Genomic DNA, 20,407 nt, shown 5'->3' with positions numbered 1-20,407 from the left:
GGAAATTTGATTAAAATTGTTGCAAGATGAATGCAGTAGGTTATCAAAAAATACTGGAGGAACATTTGCATTCATCAGCCAGGAAGCTGCGCATGGGACGTACTTGGACATTCCAACATGACAATGATCCAAAACACAAGGCCAAGTCGACCTGTCATTGACTACAGCAGAATAAAGTGAAGGTTCTGGAGTGGCCATCTCAGTCTTCTGATCTCAATATCATTGAGCCACTCTGGGGAGATCTCAAACGTGCAGTTCATGCAAGACAGCCCAAAAATTTACAGCAACTGGGAGTCTTTTTGCCAAGAGGAATAGGCAGCTTTACCATCTGAGAAGATAAAGCCCCTCATCCACAAATACCACAAAAGACTTCAAGCTGTCATTGATGTTAAAGGACGCAATACACAGTATTAAGACCTGGGGTATGTAAACTTTTGATCAGGGTCATTTGGGTAGTTTCTGTTGCCATTATGATTTAAAAAAAGAGTAAACACAGTTGATTGAAATCATACATTCTGCCAGGGTATGTAAACTTATGAGCACAACTGTATATGTACTTTTTTACTTTATTTTGATTCAATATTTGTTTGATTCAGTATATGTTGTGTTTATTGTTTGTTGAGGCAGATGCATTTAATGATGGCTTGCCTTTTCTCCCCAGCAGAGTCCTTAATGGTTAAATGACCCATTGTGATCCCAGCTGGGGGGGGCGCTTGACTTGCTATACATCTGTTTAGTTGCTTATGTCAGACTAAGTATGAGTAGGACCTTGATAGGCTGAAACACGTTAGTGTTGGCTCCATTTGGGACATGTGTACAGAATTATTATTATACAGAATTTATATAGTGCCAACAGTTTACGTGGCACTTTACAATATAAAAAGGGAGACAGTACAGTTACAAAGCAATAAAATACAAGAGGATTAAGAGGGCCCATCTGCAGGCATGAAGCATGCTGTAAGTAAATGCAGTGCAGTGTCACTACCTAGAGTCCTAACTTGCCCCTATACTACCCCAACACTCCCTCTACCACCCCAACCTGCCCTGTGCCACCTCAACCTGCCCTATGCCACCCAAACCTGCCACTATTCCACCTTATACTACCATAACCTGCCACTATACCACACTATACTATCATTTACAGGGGCCGGTTTGGGGTGCGCCCCGTGACCGTGTGCTGCCTGCAGGGTGATGGGCAGCTTAGACTGGAATGGGGGAGGTGACACCATGTTTTAGCCTACCAGGTGACAGCAACCCTAGTGACGCCACTGCACCGAAGCCCTGCAAAGTGGTACAATAATGAGTGTCTGCAGGCAACAGTGACACAGGTGGAGGTTCCTTGCAAGTTTGGGGCTGCATTTCTGCTAATGGAGTTGGAGATTTGGTCAGGATCAATTGTGTCCTCAATGCTGAGAAATACAGACAGATACTTATTCATCATGCCATAGTATCAAGGAGACGTGTGATTGGCCCCAATGTATTCTGCAACAGGACAACGACCTCAAAAATACAGCCAATGTCATTAAGACATTAAGAACGATCTTCAGTGTAAAGATCAAGAAGTCCTGAAAGTGATGGTTTGGCCCCCAGAGTCCTGATCTTAACATCATGAAGTCTGTCTGGGATTACACGAGGAGACATAAGGATTTGAGGCAGCCTACATTCACAGAATATCTGTGGTTAGTTCTTCAAGGTGTCTGGAACAACCTACCTGCTGAGTTTCTTCAAAAACTACAAGAATTGATGCTGTTTTGAAGGCAAAGGGTGGTCACAATAAATTATTTGATTTGAATTTCTCTTCTGTTCATCTACTTTCCGTTTTGTTAATAGTTTTTATTTTTTAATCAAAAAAGTTAACACTTTTATTTCTGAAAGCATTCTTAAAACTTTTGTGTATATATTTTTTATAATCTAACCCTGCTTTAAACTTCTCCACAACTTTATCCCTGACCTGTCTGGTGCGTTCCTTGGCCTTCATGATGCTGTTTGTTCATTAAGGTTCTCTAACAAACCTCTGAGGGCTTCACAGAGCAGCTGTATTTATACTGAAATTAAATTGCACACACTCTATTTACTAATTAGGCGACTTCTGAAGGCAATTGGTTCCACTAGATTTTAGTTAGGGTTATCAGAGTAGAGGGGGCTGAATACAAATGCACGCCACACTTTTTCCATATTTATTTCTAATAAAATGTTGAAAATCAATTATAATTTTCCTTCCACTTCACAATTATGTGCCACTTTGTGTTGGTCTATCACATAAAATCCCAATAAAATACATTTACTTTTTTGGTTGTAACATGACAAAATGTGGAAAATTTGAAGGGGTGTGAATACTTTTTCAAGGCACTGTGCGTGTATATATATATATATATATATATATATATATATATATATATATATATATATATATATATATATATATAGTGGCATTGGGGATTGTTCAGCTCAAGTGGATAGATGCGTTTTGGTGCAGTGAGTCCACATCAGAGAGGCATTTATAGTTAAGGGCCTGGTATCCCACATTTATTAAAAGGGAAAAACAAAACAAAAGTCCATCCAGGAATCCCACGCAAGGGTCCAAGCTTCAATTAAATACACAAAATCCAAATGAAAATGCTAGCCCACCTGGCTACTCTTCAGCAGTACTTCTGCTATAGATACAGGCCCCTCAAATGAGCTGCTTGGATGCACACAGTCTTAGGCTCCTTGGCTGCACACAGCTTCGAAGCCCTTCAACGCACACAGCTTTGGGCTCCTTGGACGCACACAGCTTGAAAGCCCTTCAACGCACACAGCTTCTGGCTCCCTGGACGCACACAGCTTTGAAGCTTCTTAATGCACACAGCATCTATCCTCACACAGAGACACTTACTAGCAGCCACTGCTCCAACTCCACCTTCCTTCTCCTTCTGTTCTCACCAGCCCTTCGTTATATGGGCTGTGTGCACCCGGGCACAAACCCGTACACAGGGTTGGAGATCCCATCCCACCCAAGGATCTGAAGGATCTCCAAACTACAGAGCCCCATAAGGAACTAGCAAAACCTGGAGAGAACTGCCAGAGCAGTTTTCTCTTTTTCAAATTTACGCTCTGTAGCTCTGCACTCAGCCAATATGCAGACTCTGTGTCCACTTGAACCCCATTTTCATAGGGACAGAGCCTTGCTCTGCCACAATATATATATATATATATATATATATATATATATATATATATATATATATATATATTAGCAAACTATATATAAAAACTTTTTTTAAAGGTATAAGTGCAGCAGCTAGTAGGTTAGGTATTTAGGAGGATAAGTAACCATTATTTCCTGTAGGATAAAGCGGACCTTCACTCAAAAATAAAACACTGCAGATTTCTAATCCTCACCCTCCTCTTTTTCAAAAATGCTAATCTTTTTTTAATTTCTTTTTTACTTTTTACCTACCTGCTGGCCCTGCACCCTGCCACCATTCTTCACCGTAGGCAAGAATTATCTTTAAGACTCCTGCTGCTGCCTCCTGGGATGTCAACATTATGTATCGCAGGCATTACTTTCCATTTATGTAAATAGAGGCAGTAGCAGATCTTGTAAGTGAGCAGGCATCTGGCACCATGTCTGTTTACATATTCTATATATGAAGGAGATTAATGCCTCCTGGGATATGTGACATTGGTATTCCTGGAGAAATGACTATCCTTCATGTATAGAAAATCATAACACAGCTCCAGATTTCTGTCTGCGAATGTGTGAGGTCTGGCACGGCATCACTGAGGGGCCAGCTGTAGAGGCAGCTGCAGGAGGAGAGCGGTGCAAGAGTCACTCTCATGAGGAGGCTGAAGTTCCTCTTTATGGCAATGCCTGGCACTAATCTGAACACATCTAGGTCTTTGCACGCAAACAAAACTCAAGACCAGTATTATCACAAGCAAAAAATAATACCACAAAACAGCTATAGTTCTATAGCCTACTATAGTCCTACAAAGTTTTCTAGTTCCCTGGCAATGGGCTGGTGTGATCTGGAAAATCCCTTATGCCGTGTACACACGGGCAGACTTTTTGACCGAACTGGTCGGACTGAACAATCCGACTGTGTGTGGGCTTCATCGGACCTGCAGTGGACTTTTTCAGTCGAAAATCAGACGAACTTTACATTTGGAACATGTTTCAAATCTTTCCAATGGACTCTAGTCCGGACGAAAAATCTGCTCATCGGTATGCTAGTCCGACGGACGAAAACCGACGCTAGGGCAGCTATTGACTACTGTCTATCAACTTCCTTATTTTAGTTCGGTCGTACGTCATCACGTACAAATCCGTCGGACTTTGGTGATCGTGTGTAGGCAAGTCCGTTCGTTCGAAAGTCTGTTGGAAAGACTGTCGGACCTTTGATGCCGAAAAGTCCGCCCGTGTATACACGGCATTAGTCAACTAGGGTAATGCCAGAAGCAGAGCTCTGAGGAGACAGGGAGAATATTCACTGGCCCCCCATTAGGTAGAATTTGTGAGTTTTTCAAGAGGATGGAAACAGATCTTTTACAAGTAATAGTTGCTGGCTTTGGAGGATGAAAAATTAAGGATGGATTGTGGCAGGGGCTGGAGTTAAACTCATATTCAGTATTTTATAGGAAGAGTTTTTGGTTATGTTTGCCTAACCATAAGTTGAGAAGTTGACATAATAAATGGATAAATGGCTTACCTGGCTTGCAATATATTGTCAGTAAGACCAGAAAAATACAGATCATGCTTGTCCTAAAGGCAAAAATACAACGTTAAATTCAGCATAACAAACCAGTAATACTGAAATGATAAAAAGATTATAATGCATAGAAAAAGAGAACCTGTCAAAGCTACACACACAGCTTTGAAGATACTTCATATACATATCCTAAAATAAATATGGTAAGTAGCTTGACCAATATTTTGATAAAGAAATTAGCAATGTGCCCTGATCATAAGTATTAGTGTCAGAAATTCTTGATGCTGTTCACATAAACTTTCCAAGGGGTAGGAAAATCTATGCAATAATTGTTACATTTTTTACACAGAGGAAAGAACAATTATTTCACTGCATTTCCAGTTTTTTCCACAGGTGGCAACTTAGTTTTTTCAACATTTATACAACCCAATTATTATTTCCTGGGGAAAGGTTATAATAATAGGCTCTGCTTTGCTTATAAAACCAGAGACGGGAGCAAATTCTTGGAGAAGAAATACCTTTGGAATTGTGGCTAATTGTATGGCCACAAGCTTCTAAAAGCTCAATATGCAATTTATATAAAGAAAATCAGTATAAAATCCTCTTCCACTGGCACCAAACACCAGAACTGCTACGTACTATATATCGCCCTGCTGATGATAGATGCTGGAGACGTAGGAGTGACCTAGGGACAGTACAACATATATACTGGAACTGCCCGCTGTTTTGTGTCTAAGCACAGATCAGACCTCCTTACCTGAAGCACTGTTGTTCCCAGTGAATGAGTGCACACGAGTGACAAATGTTACAAGTCTGTCAGCAGGCGCATTTATTATGCATTTATAGATGACAATTTGGTAATGCCCCTTTATGACAACAAACCATTTGCCGATCTGATAAAAAACATACTGGCAGAGACCAACCTATCAAACTACAAGCCACTCCTAGGAATATATTTTGCAGATGATCTTCCTTTTTCACATAGCGTAGTGATTGCCATCACTAAAAGAGAAGCAGTGTAGGTAGTAGATTCTATCTTGTAAAGGAAGTTTAACAGCCAGTGGTTATATACAGCTATGAGCTAGCTTCATTTCACAACACATATTTACATTTTTATGATAAGGTATACCATTGCGGTATAAAAATAAAGCTAGAGATAACTGGAAAAGATCTCAAAGATCAAAATGAAACACACAAAATTAAATAAAAAACAAGTGTTTTTTTTTTTTTTGCTATTAGTCGATATTGCACAGATAAACATAACATGCAAAATACTGTTAATAAAGAGATGGAAAACCCCAAAATGTATTAAAAGCACTTAAAGTGTTACTAAACCCACAACAGTAAAATCAGTCTGTATATGCAGTAAAGCATGCTTGTTATACTAACTGTGGAACCTAAGGGGTAATCCTCCGCATTCTGTAGAAAGGCTATTTGATCCCGTCTTCTCTGATCCTCCCCTTCTTCCACAGTCCCCAATCCATCTCCTGATAGAACAGAGCCTTGGGGGCAAGCTGCACATGTGTATGTGATCAGCACAGGGCCAATCAGCACTGTCCAGACAGAAGGTCAGGGGTCCTGCAGCCTCATAGGACAATCAGGGAGAAATGAAAACTCCTCCTACAAGCTTTTTAACCAGATACTGATAGAAGTCACAAGACTGCGCTAACTGCTGATGAGAAAAGGTATTTAGCAGTTTATATTTACTAAAACTATTGCATTTCCATGCTCTGTGCACTGTGGGAAACCAGATATAGTGAATGCAGGGTCCTGGATATAGTAACACTTTAAAGCTGAATCTCTTGGCAGACATACAAGACCTGTAGGGGTGGTTTATTAAATAAAAATATTCAACTCTACCAACGGCAGGCATCAGGCATCATGCAGAGGCGGGCATCAGGCAGTGGCGATCATCTGGCATTGGCGGGCATCAGGCAGCGACGGGAATCGGGCTCCTGTATCTTCTCCTCCTCCTCGCTTCTGCCGTGCATCTCCTCCCCTCCTCCTAGGTGTCCAATAGGATCGCCTGTCCTTTCAGACGATTGGGTGATGGGTTTCCTGGGAAGAGGATCTGCTTCCTGGGAGGAGGATCAGTGTTACAACAGTGAATATTCATTCGCTATTGCAACACACCTGGGTGGGCTCTGGACGCAATGCTCTGCGTTCGGAGGCCACCCTATTTTAAAGCTTATTAGAACCTCTGGCTCTAATCAGGTGCTTCAAAAAAAACACCCCGCCACTGTAATTCTGTAATCTTTGGCAGGGCCCTCACAGGGTTGTGAAGACTTCCTGTGGCACAATGTATGACAAGAAGACTGATTGCAGAGACTGGCGGATCACAGGAGGAGGTTTTTTTTTTTTTCGTGAATAGGTATGGGTCGATGGTATGGGAGGTCAGAGTCTTTGTCTGAAGGTAGGCTTTCAAGAATGTTACAGGACCAACAAACTGGATCCTTGTTTGTGTGTCATCTTTATGAAGGTGGAGGACACACACATATATAGCTACATAGATAAGGAAAAAAGGGGAGGTGTTAAGTTATCAGCACCACAGTGTTAATCAGAAGAAAAAACTTCTGATGACGCGCGCTCTAGTGGAAATGCATAGAAGTGAGGTCTGACACTTACAACCATAGGAGCCCTTTACTTCCGTTTGAACAGCTGAGATATGCCACGCATACCGCGAGCCTTATAGCGGCGTCAGACCGGCTTCTGCTTCCCCTTGAGCGGATTGTTTGCGATCCCATGCTGGACTATGTAAGTGCTCTTTTAAAAAACTAAGCGGTATTACACTATATCCTGCCGTCTGTGGCTCTTTGTTGTGGAGCTATTTCACAGACATACTTGAAGCAAGTTGGTATATGCAGTGGAGAGAATATAAAGGCGGAAATACCTACGTTTACAATCTGCATATTGGATTGGGATCCAGCTTTCTCCACACATGATTGCTTGTTTGGAATGGGATACGTGAAGGAGATATACCATTGAATTGAGGATTCCTCTCTAAAAAGTCATGCTTTGTGGTCACTCTGTGGCCGAGGCGATCTGGTGAGCGCATTGTGTTATCACTTCGGGTGAAGCACTTTTAAATAAGATTATTGAAGCACATTTGCACTTTATTATTCACGGTGTTGGAGCATACATACATAAGAAGATTTGATCACATATGCTTATTATGGACATTTCTGATGGTTCATTCTATTGTGCAGTACTAATTAGGTTATACACTGTATATGATTATTTGCTATTTGAGTGTATTTGCCTTTGCGCCCTTTATATATTTCTTTAACATAGGTAAGGGAGACTGGGACTTATGAATGGAATCTGAAACTACTTCTAAAGGTGGGAATCCCAGACAGGACTAAAAATGGCAACATCATCTAGCTTATGCTTTGTGGGTCTTAAGAATGCAAACTGTCATTCTTTGGAATGGGGCCCATTGGTAGTGGTAGCGGTAAACCATGCAAAAAAACAGGGCCATAACAATCCAAGTAGGTTTGCTCCGGAAGGCAGCAAACATAGGGGTTGATTTTCTAAAACAAGATTTTCTAAAACACGTGCACTCGCAGTGGGCTGCGAGTGCACGTGGGCTGTGTGTGTACGTGGGCTGTGAGTACCTGTGTATTGTATTGTTGAGTACCTGTGTATTGTTGAGTATTAGTGTCAGGAAGCTAGTTGTTAGTTAATTTGGATAGGGTATAATCCCCAATCCTTATTCAATTAGTAGGTATGATGCCTGGCGGGTGTGGAGATGCGACTCGGTGTATACCTTGCGGCATGTATGCGTTCCTTGATCATCCGAACAAGGGCAAATACTGCTGTGCAAAATGTAAGCACATTGTTTCCCTGGAAGCCCAAGTTCTGAATCTAGGGAAGCAACTGTCAGCACTGAGAAGACCATACTAAAGGAGAACTGGAAACGTACCCGGCAGGTGCTGACAGGGGTCAGCACAGAGGTGGGTGGAGGCAAAGAGGTGCAGGCACTAGAAAAGAGTAGATGGGTGACAGTCAGGAAGGGTAGAGGGGAGAGTGCCAGGGAGGCTGATCGTGGGCTGGAACATCCCAATAAGTACGCCCCTTTGAGTGACATTGGTGAAACCAGTCAGGGACCAGCACTGCCAGGAGAATAACTCCTCCAGTGAGAGCGGGGGGGGGGGGGGGGGGGGGAGCGAAGGGAAAGAAAGGAAAGACAGAATCTAGGGGTAGGGGACTCAATTCTTAGAAGGACAGAGACTGCAATCTGTGTCAAAGACCTAAAGCACCAAACTATATGGTGTCTACCGGCTACCAGGCGCTCGGGTTCAGCACATCACGGATCTGGTGGAAAGATTACTGGGAGGGGCTGGGGAAGACCCGGCTGTCATGGTGCACGTTGGCACCAGTGACAAAGTCAAAGGAAGATGAAGTGTCCTAAAGAACGATTTTAGGGACTTAGGAGCTAAACTGAGGAAAAGGACCTCCAAGGTAGTATTCTCAGAAATACTACCGGTACCACGAGCCACACCAGAAAGGCAGAGAGAGATTAGGGAAGTAAACAAGTGGCTGAGGAGCTGGTGTATAAAAGAGGGGTTTGGGAATCCTTATGGGTAGAGCTTCAAAGGGAGGAAACTAAGGGGAAAGTAATACTGGGAGAATGCTTTAGGCCCCGTAACCTGGGGTAGGAGGGGGAGACAGACCTACTATCACAATTAGGATTAGCGGCAAGGATTGGAAGTGTCATCATAATGGGGGAAACAGCAATCACAGGTCAAATAGCTTCAGTATAAATCACACAAATAGGAAACATAAGGGGAATACAAAGACGCTGAATTTCAAAAGAGCCAACTTCCCTAAACTACAAACCTAGAAGATAGAAGATATTAATTGGGATAAAATCTTAGCAACAAAGAACACGGAGGAGAGATGTGTTTGCTTTAAGAGCATATTAAATAAGGCCATTAGCCAGTGCATCCCATTGGGAAATAAATTTAAAAGAGCAAACAAAAGTCCTGGGTGGCTTAACTCCAATGTAAAAATGCATATAAAAGCAAAGGAGAAGCCCTTCAAAAAATACAAGGCTGAAGGGATCATCATCAGCATTCAAACTTTACAAAGAATGCAACAAGAAATGTAAGGGTGCAATTAGGGCAACTAAGATAGAACACGAAAGACACATAGTGGAGGAGAGCAATAATCCCAAGAAATTCTTTAAGTATATAAACAGTAAAAGAGTGAGGACAGACCATATTGGCCCCATAAAGAAGGAGGAAGGAAATCCGGTTACAAAGTATGCTGAGATGGCGAAGGTATTGAATTTATTCTTCTCCTCAGCCTTCACGAAGGAATCGGGGGGCTTCAATAACCAAAACTGCAGTGTTTTCCTCATGACACATCACAGGAAGCACCCTCATGGCTAACAGAGGACAGAATTAGGAATAGACTTAAAAAACTTAAGTGTGATCGCGGGTCCCACGGATTCGATGTCCGCGGGGATACCCGCGATCATCTCATGGAGAGGAAGAACGGGGAAATGCTGATGTAAACAAACATATCCCCGTTCTGCCTAGTGACAGGACACTGATCACAGCTCCCTGTAATCGGGAGCGGTGATCAGTGTCATGTCACACATAGCCACGCCCCCCACAGTTAGAATCACTCCCTAGGACACACTTAACCCCTTCACTGGCCCCTAGTGGTTAACCCCTTCACTGCCAGTGTCATTTACACAGGAATCAATGCATTTGTATAGCACTGATTGCTATATAAATGACAATGGTCCCAAAAATGTGTCAAAAATGTCCGATGTGTCCGCCATAATTTCGCAGTCCCGATAAAGATCGCAGATCGCCGCCATTACTAGTAAAAGAAAAAATTAAAAACAAAAATACCAGAAAACTATCCCCTATTTTGTAGACGCTATAACTTTTGCGCAAACAAATCAATAAAAGCTTATTGCGATTTTTTTTACCAAAACTATGTAGAAGAATACGTATCAGCCTAAACTGAGGAAAAACATTTTTTTAATATATTTTTTGGGGATATTTATCATAGCAATGATAGTCTACTGACTGGAATGGTACCAGCTGATTGGAGAAAAGCCAATGTAGCACCAATATTTAAAAAAGGGCCAAAATACATCCCCGGGAATTACAGACCAGTTAGCCTAACATCAATAGTATGCAATCTCTTGGAGGGGATGATAAGGGACTATATACAAGATTTTAGTAATGAAAATGGTATCATTAGCAGTAATCAGCATGGATTCATGAAGAATCGTTCTTGCCAAACCAATCTATTAACCAGTTGTCGACCGCCGCACGACAATGTACGTCGGCAGAATGGCACAGGCAGGCAAAAGGACTTACAGGTACGTACGATCGGACCCCCCCCCCGGTGCCTGCGGCGGTCGGCAAATCCTCTTCGGCGATCGGTGGTGAGGGGGAGGCCATCCATTCGTGGCCCGCCCCTCGCGATCGCTCCTGGCCAATGGGATCATTTCCCTGCCTCTGTATTGTACACAGAGGCAGAGGAAATGATGTCATCTCTCCTCGGCTCGGCATTTTCCGTTCCAGCGCTGAGGAGAGAAGACTGTAATGTAATGTCAACACACACAGTAGAACATGCCAGGCATACATTACAACCCCGATCCCCCCCCCGATTACCCCCCGATCACCCCCCGATCACCCCCCCCCCCCTGTCACACTGACACCAAGCAGTTTTTTTTTTTTCTGATTACTGCATGGTGTCAGTTTGTGACAGTTAGTGTGTTAGGGCAGTTAGGGTTAGCCCCCTTTAGGTCTAGGGTACCCCCCTAACCCCCAATAAAGTTTTAACCCCTTGATCACCCCCGTCACCAGTGTCACTAAGCGATCATTTTTCTGATCGCTGTATTAGTGTCACTGGTGACGCTAGTTAGGGAGGTAAATATTTAGGTTCGCCGTTAGCGTTTTATAGCGACAGGGACCCCCATATACTACCTAATAAGGTTTTAACCCCTTGATTACCCCCTAGTTAACCCTTTCACCACTGATCACTGTATAACCGTTACGGGTGACACTGGTTAGTTCGTTTATTTTTTATAGTGTCAGGGCACCCGCCGTTTATTACCGAATAAAGGTTTAGCCCCCTGATCGCCCGGCGGTGATATGCGTCGCCCCAGGCAGCGTCAGATTAGCGCCAGTACCGCTAACACCCACGCACGCAGCATACACCTCCCTTAGTGGTATAGTATCTGATCGGATCAATATCTGATCCGATCAGATCTGTACTAGCGTCCCCAGCAGTTTAGGGTTCCCAAAAACGCAGTGTTAGCGGGATCAGCCCAGATACCTGCTAGCACCTGCGTTTTGCCCCTCCGCCCGGCCCAGCCCACCCAAGTGCAGTATCGATCGATCACTGTCACTTACAAAACACTAAATGCATAACTGCAGCGTTCGCAGAGTCAGGCCTGATCCCTGCGATCGCTAACAGTTTTTTTGGTAGCATTTTGGTGAACTGGCAAGCACCAGCCCCAGGCAGCGTCAGGTTAGCGCCAGTACCGCTAACACCCACGCACGCACGCACCGTACACCTCCCTTAGTGGTATAGTATCTGAGCGGATCAATATCTGATCCGATCAGATCTATACTAGCGTCCCCAGCAGTTTAGGGTTCCCAAAAATGCAGTGTTAGCGGGATCAGCCCAGATACCTGCTAGCACCTGCGTTTTGCCCCTCCGCCCAGCCCAGCCCACCCAAGTGCAGTATCGATCGATCACTGTCACTTACAAAACACTAAGCGCATAGCTGCAGCGTTTGCAGAGTCAGGCCTGATCGCTAACAGTTTTTTTGGTAGCGTTTTGGTGAACTGGCAAGCACCAGCCTCAGGCAGCGTCAGGTTAGTGCCAGTACCGCTAACACCCATGCACGCACCGTACACCTCCCTTAGTGGTGTAGTATCTGAACGGATCAGATCTATACTAGCATCCCCAGCAGTTTAGGGTTCCCAAAAATGCAATGTTAGCGGGATCAGCCCAGATACCTGCTAGCACCTGCGTTTTGACCCTCCGCCCGGCCCAGCCCAGCCCACCCAAGTGCAGTATCAATCGATCACTGTCACTTACAAAACACTAAACACATAACTGCAGCGTTCGCAGAGTCAGGCCTGATCCCTGCGATCGCTAACAGTTTTTTTGGTATTGTTTTGTTGAACTGGCAAGCACCAGCGGCCTAGTACACCCCGGTCGTAGTCAAACCAGCACCGCAGTAACACTTGGTGACGTGGCGAGTCCCATAAGTGCAGTTCAAGCTGGTGGGGTGGCAAGCACAAGTAGTGTCCCGCTGCCACCAAAAAGACAAACACAGGCCCGTTGTGCCCATAGTGCCCTTCCTGCTGCATTCGCCAATCCTAATTGGGAACCCACCACTTCTGCAGCGCCCGTACTTCCCCCATTCACATCCCCAACCAAATGCAGTCGGCTGCATGAGAGGCATTTTCTTTATGTCCTCCCGAGTACCCCTACCCAACGAACCCCACCAAAAAAGATGTCGTGTCTGCAGCAAGCGCGGATATAGGCGTGACACCCGCTATTATTGTCCCTCCTGTCCTGACAATTCTGGTCTTTGCATTGGTGAATGTTTTGAACGCTACCATACACTAGTTGAGTATTAGCGTAGGGTACAACATTGCACAGACTAGGCACACTTTCACAGGGTCTCCCAAGATGCCATCGCATTTTGAGAGACCCGAACCTGAAACCGGTTACAGTTATAAAAGTTAGTTACAAAAAAAGTGTAAAAAAAAAAAAATATATATAAAAGTTAAAAAAAATAGTTGTCGTTTTATTGTTCTCTCTCTATTCTCTCTCTATTGATCTGCTCTTTTTTACTGTATTCTATTCTGCAATGTTTTATTGTTATTATGTTTTATCATGTTTGCTTTTCAGGTATGCAATTTTTTATACTTTACCGTTTACTGTGTTTTATTGTTAACCATTTTTATGTCTTCAGGTACGCCATTCACGACTTTGAGTGGTTATACCAGAATGATGCCTGCAGGTTTAGGTATCATCTTGGTATCGTTCTTTTCAGCCAGCGGTCGGCTTTCATGTAAAAGCAATCCTAGTGACTAATTAGCCTCTAGACTGCTTTTACAAGCAGTGGGAGAGCATGCCCCCCCCCCCCACCGTCTTCCGTGTTTTTCTCTGGCTCTCCTGTCTCAACAGGGAACCTAAGAATGCAGCCGCTGGTTCAGCCAGCTGACCATAGAGCTGATCAGAGACCAGAGTGGCTCCAAACATCTCTATGGCCTAAGAAACCGGAAGCTACGAGCATTTCATGACTTAGATTTCGCCGGATGTAAACAGCGCCATTGGGAAATTGGGAAAGCATTTTATCACACCGATCTTTGTGTGGTCAGATGCTTTGAGGGCAGAGGAGAGATCTAAGGTCTAATAGACCCCAATTTTTTCAAAAAAGAGTACCTGTCACTACCTATTGCTATCATAAGGGATATTTACATTCCCTGAGATAACAATAAAAATGATTAAAAAAAAAATGAAAGGAACAGTTTAAAAATAAGATAAAAAAGCAAAAAAATAATAAAGAAAAAAAAAAAAAATAAAAAGCACCCCTGTCCCCCCCTGCTCTCGCGCTAAGGTGAATGCAAGCTTTGGTTTGGCGTCAAATGTAAACAGCAATTGCACCATGCATGTGAGGTATCACCACGAAGGTCAGATCGAGAGCAGTAATTTTAGCAGCAGACCTCCTCTGTAAATCTAAAGTGGTAACCTGTAAAGGCTTTTAAAGCCTTTTAAAAATGTATTTATTTTGTTGCCACTGCACGTTTGTGCGCAATTTTAAAGCATGTCATGTTTGGTATCCATGTACTCGGCCTAAGATCATCTTTTTTATTTCATCAAACATTTGGGCAATATAGTGTGTTTTAGTGCATTAAAATTTTAAAAAGTGTGTTTTTTCCCCAAAAAATGCATTTAAAAAATCGCTGCGCAAATACTGTGTGAAAAAAAAAATGAAACACCCACCATTTTAATCTGTAGGGCATTTGCCTTAAAAAAATATATAATGTTTGGGGGTTCAAAGTAATTTTCTTGCAAAAAAAATAATTTTTTCATGTAAACAAAAAGTGTCAGAAAGGGCTTTGTCTTCAAGTGGTTAGAAGAGTGGGTGATGTGTGACATAAGCTTCTAAATGTTGTGCATAAAATGCCAGGACAGTTCAAACCTCCCCCAAATTACCCCATTTTGGAAAGTAGACACTCCAAGCTATTTGCTGAGAGGCATGTCGAGTCCATGGAATATTTTATATTGTGACACAAGTTGCGGGAAAGAGACAAATTTTTTTTTTGCACAAAGTTGTCACTAAATGATATATTGCTCAAACATGCCATGGGAATATGTGAAATTACACCCCAAAATACATTCTGTTGCTTCTCCTGAGTACGGGATACCACATGTGTGAGACTTTTTGGGAGCCTAGCCGCGTACAGGACCCCGAAAACCAAGCACCGCCTTCAGGCTTTCTAAAGGCGTACCTATCACAGTTTCGGAGGCAATGGAATGCCCAGGTGGCACAACCCCCCCCCCCCCCAAATGACCCTATTTTGGAAAGTAGACACCCCAATCTATTTGCTGAGAGGTATAGTGAGTATTTTGCAAACCTCACTTTTTGTCACAAAGTTTTGAAAACTGAAAAAAGAAAAAAAAATGTTTTTTCTTGTCTTTCTTCATTTTCAAAAACAAATGAGAGCTGCAAAATACTCACCATGCCTCTCAGCAAATAGCTTAGGGTGTCTACTTTCCAAAATGGGGTCATTTGGGGGGGGGTATGTTTGTGCCACCTGGGCATTCCATGGCCTCCGAAACTGTGATAGGCAGTGAAGAGTAAAATCAAAAATTTACACCCTTAGAAAACCTGAAGGCAGAGATTGGTTTTCGGGGCCCCGTACGCGGCTAGGCTCCCAAAAAGTCCCACACATGTGGTATCCCCATACTCAGGAGAAGCAGCTAAATGTATTTTGGGGTGCAATTCCACATATGCCCATGGCCTGTGTGAGCAATATATCATTTAGTGACAACTTTGTGCAAAAAAAAAAAAAAAATGTGTCACTTTCCCGCAACTTGTGTCAAAATATAAAATATTCCATTGACTCAACATGCCTCTCAGCAAATAGCTTGGGGTGTCTACTTTCCAAAATGGGGTCATTTGGGGGGGGGTTGTGCCATCTGGGCATTTTATGGCCTTCAAAACTGTGATAGGTAGTGAGGAGTGAAATCAAAAATTTACGCCCTTAGAAATCCTGAAGGCGGTGATTGGTTTTCGGTGGGCCCTGTACGCGGCTAGGCTACTAAAAAGTCCCACACATGTGGTATCCCCGTACTCAAAAGACGCAGCTGAATGTATTTTGGGGTGCAATTCCACATATGCCCATGGCCTGTGTGAGCAATATATCATTTAGTGACAACTTTTTGTAATTTTTTTTTTTTTGTTGTCATTATTCAATCACTTGGGACAAAAAAAATTAATATTCAATGAGCTCAACATGCCTCTCAGCAATTTCCTTGGGGTGTCTACTTTCCAAAATAGGGTCATTTGGGGGGGGGGGGGTTTGTACTGCCCTGCCATTTTAGCACCTCAAGAAATGACATAGGCAGTCATAAACTAAAAGCTGTGTAAATTCCAGAAAATGTACCCTAGCTTGTAGACGCTATAACTTTTGCGCAAACCAATAAATATACACTTATTGACATTTTTTTTACCAAAGATATGTGGCCGAATACATTTTGGCCTAAATGTATGACTAAAATTGAGTTTATTGGATTTTTTTATAACAAAAAGTAGAAAATATCATTTTTTTTCAAAATTTTCGGTCTTTTTTCATTTATAGCGCAAAAAATAAAAATGGCAGAGGTGATCAAATACCATCAAAAGAAAGCTCTATTTGTGGGAAGAAAAGGACGCAAATTTCGTTTGGGTACAGCATTACATGACCGCGCAATTAGCAGTTAAAGCGACGCAGTGCCAAATTGTAAAAAGTGCTCTGGTCAGGAAGGGGGTAAATCCTTCCGGGGCTGAAGTGGTTAATCCTCTATGAGAAGGTGAGTTGCCATCTAGATAAAGGAAGGCCCGTAGACGTGGTGTATCTGGATTTTGCAAAAGCATTTGACACAGTTCCCCATAAACGTTTACTGTACAAAGTAAGGTCAGTTGGCATGGACCATAGGGTGAGTACATGCATTGAAAACTGGCTACAAGGGCGAGTTCAGAGGGTGGTAATAAATGGGGAGTACTCGAAATGGTCAGGGGTGGATAGTGGGGTCCCCCAGGGTTCTGTCCTGAGACCAATCCTATTTATTTTGTTCATAAATGACCTGGAGGATGGGGTAAGCAGTTCAATCTCTGTATTTGCGGACAATACTAAGCTAAGCAGGGCAATAACTTCTCCGCAGGATGTGGAAACCTTGCAAAAAGATCTGAGCAAATTAATGGGGTGGGCAACTACATGGCAAATGAGGTTTAATGTGGAAAAATGTAAAATAATGCTTTTGGTTGGCAAATATGTGAATGCAATCTATACACTGGGGGGAGAACCTCTGGGGGAATAAAGGGTGGAAAAGGACCTGGGGGTCCTAGTAGATGATATGCTCAGCAATGGCATGCAATGCCAAGCTGCTGCTAACAAAGCGAACAGAATATTGGCATGCATTAAAAAGGGGATTAACTCCAGAGATAAAACGATAATTCTCCCACTCTACAAGAAAAAGCGATAATTCTCCCACTCTACGAGACTCTGGTCCGGCCTCACCTAGCGTATGCTGTCACGTTCTGGGCACCAGTCCTCAGGAAGGATGTGCTGGAAATGGAGCGAGTACAAAGAAGGGCAACAAAACTAATAAAGGGACTGGAGGATCTTAGTTATGAGGAAAAGTTACAAACACTGAACTTATTCTCTCTGTAGAAGAGACGCTTGAGAGGGGATATGATTTTAATTTACAAATACCATACTGGTGACCCCACAATAGGGATAAAACTTTTCTGTGGAAGGGAGCGTAATAAGACACGTAGCCACTCATTAAAATTAGAAGAAAAGAGGTTTAACCTTAAACTGTGAAAAGAGTTCTTTACTGTAAGAGCGGCAAGGATGTAGAATTCCCTTCCACAGGTGGTGGTTTCAGCGGGGAGCATCGATGGTTTCAAAAAACGATTAGATAAGCACCTGAACGACCACAATATACAGGGATATACAATGTAATACTGACATAAAATCACACATAGGTTGGACTGTCTTTTTTCAACCTTACCTACTATTTAAGCAGGGGCGGGCTGGGCCAGGGGGCAAGGATGCAATTGCCCTCCGGGCCGCTCTCATGTCCTGTACAAAGGCCGAGTGTGGCAGCTCGGGTGGCGGGCACGGCCGGATTAAGTACTGCAAGCTCAGAGATGAGCTCTGTCACAGTGCTGACAGTCTGTTTACAGAGTTTAGCACGGCCCCTCCCTCCTCCACACGACGCTCTATCAGAGGATGGATCTGCTTTCTCTTTCCCCACCCACACTCCGGGCAGCCCGTGCGTTGTCTGTAAAGAGGATGTGTGGGCGGCAAAGTTAAAACTGAGCAGTCGGACTCGGCTAAGCTTGGCAGCCACAGCCTTAAAAAAAAAAAGTGAGCCTCCTGGGACTGTCCATTGCGTCTAAGTAAGTCAAGTGAGCTTCTCCTCCCCGCCTTCCTGCTCTCTCTCCCCCTCTCTGTATGTTACTGGCAGCCTGTGACAGTTGATTGCCCTCCTAGGTTTTATGATCTGGGTTCATGCCTGCATGCTGCGGTTTGGCTGGTGTGCTGGCAGTCTTCCTGCATGTTACCCCCCCCCCCCCCGTCCCATAGACTTCTATTAGGTTGTACATCTTTGCTGCATGTTCTGAAAGTGCACAAAGTCCTGCATGCTGCATCTTTGGTGCAATTCCAGAAAGTGCAGCAAAAACGCACAACCTAAAAGAAGTCTGAGGGACTGCGGCTGTGGAAAACCGCCAGCACAGTGGCGGCTCGTCCATTAAGGGCGCACCCCTCCATCATACCACCCCCTATATGTAAAATGGATAGATTCATGCATTGCATGAATCTATCAATGGCCACCGTGCCCACCCCCTATTTAGGTGTCCGTGTCCCGAGGGGGTGTCACGGTGAGGCTGCATATGATGGGCACAGTGGCTGCATATGATGGGCACAGTGGCTGCATATGATGGGCACAGTGGCTGCATATGATGGGCACAGTGGCTACATATGATGGGCACAGTGGCTGCATATGATGGGCACAGTGGCTGTATTTGGTGCGGCATAGTGGCTGCAATTGATGTTTTTTTTTTTTTAGTTTGCTTGCACGCCCCCCCCCCCCACTCTTAGCAGGCACTGCCGCTCCACTGAAAAGTGATCAAAGCTCAGGTCACTTTTCAAAGGCATTTGACAGGCAGTGAGGAGGTGATATCTAATTTCCTCCCTCCCTGTTTTAACCTCCTAAATGTCAGTCCCTCCAGGTAATCACTTTCACTTCGAACTCCACCTTATTTCCATTATTCTCTGTGGGTATTAGATGTTCTCTCACCTTATTCTTTGCACATCTAATACATAAATAAGGTGGAGTTCAAAGTGAATTTCTACACCTAAATGGAGCACCCCTTTCAGAAGATTTTAGAATATTATTAAAGTCAGACTGGTGGACTGGCAAACCGGCAGAATTTCAATCAATTTCAATCTATCAATGTGCAGACTGGTTATACAAAATCCAATCTATCAATTGACTTCAGTACAACCAGCGTGTCCTTTTTTCTTTTTGTTGATCACTCCTGGCTGCTATAGCTGCCGGCAGTGATCACTGTATTCTGATGGCTGGGAAACGTTCCACTCAGAGCACACTAAGGATGAGCTCAAGCGTGTTCGCACACCCCACATGCAGAGCCCGCCAGGAAGTCGGCACAGCGCTGCGCTAATCACAGGCAGTGAGACATTTCCCGATGCGCGGCTGCAGAGATCGGGAAATGTCTCACTGCCTGTGATTAGTGCAGCACAGTGCCGACTTCCTGGCGGGCTCTGCACGTGGGCTGTGCGAACACGCCGGAGCTCATCCTTAGAGCACACACCAACACATGGCTCTTACGGAAGCTTGGTAAATCAAATGCCAGGCTTCCCTAGCATTACACCTGTGTGGCTGCAACCAAGTCTGGGCACAAGCCAGCACAGGCTCCTGGAAACGCAGGAGGGTGGCCAGTTAGAGGAAAGCTCATAGCTGCCAACTGTCCCGGATTTCCCGGGACATTCCCGGGACTTGGACTTCATTCCCGGATTTGTGGTGTCCCGGGAAATGTCCCGAAAAATCCGGTTCCCGTTTTCGAAACCGCCGCCGCCGCTAGAGATGTCTCTGCCGGCCGCCATTTTGTGGAAGTTCAGGAAGACGGCTGGGGGGGGGCTAGATGAAGCTTCTGCGTCGCCGCCCACCCCCTGCCCCGCTCCGCCTCGGCCCGCCCCGCTCCGCCTCGCCCCGCTCCGCCTCGGCCCGCCTACCCCCCGCCCCGCTGCCAGTCTGATATGGAAAGGGGCGGGGGTTCTAGCCATGCTGCAGACACACCTCTGAGGTGGGGGGGGGGAGCGCGCGCACCGTTGTGGGACACCTGATGTGAATGGGGGGGCACTGGGGACACCTGATGTGAGTGGGGGGGGCACTGGGGACACCTGATGTGAGTGGGGGGGCACTGGGGA

The 20,407-nt window shown here is 44.3% G+C and overlaps 1 protein-coding gene across 1 annotated transcript in view; it reads right to left on the bottom strand.

The window, feature by feature from the left end:
• LOC141133853 (interleukin-6 receptor subunit beta-like) overlaps window positions 1-5,533 on the bottom strand; it is a 143,277-nt gene extending 137,744 nt beyond the window's left edge. The window contains exons 1-2 of the mRNA XM_073623446.1: window positions 5,449-5,533; window positions 4,692-4,744 (exon numbers count right to left, since the gene is read on the bottom strand). Coding sequence (XP_073479547.1) covers window positions 4,692-4,737 — 46 coding nt within the window. The 5' untranslated portion in view covers window positions 4,738-4,744; window positions 5,449-5,533. The remainder of the gene's footprint in view (window positions 1-4,691; window positions 4,745-5,448) is intronic.
• Window positions 5,534-20,407: the final 14,874 nt, after the last annotated feature.

The sequence above is a fragment of the Aquarana catesbeiana genome, linkage group LG01 (genome assembly GCF_042186555.1).
Source record: "Aquarana catesbeiana isolate 2022-GZ linkage group LG01, ASM4218655v1, whole genome shotgun sequence".
NCBI classification, from domain to species: Eukaryota; Metazoa; Chordata; class Amphibia; order Anura; family Ranidae; genus Aquarana; species Aquarana catesbeiana.
This window is presented reverse-complemented; position numbering and strand designations above follow the sequence as displayed.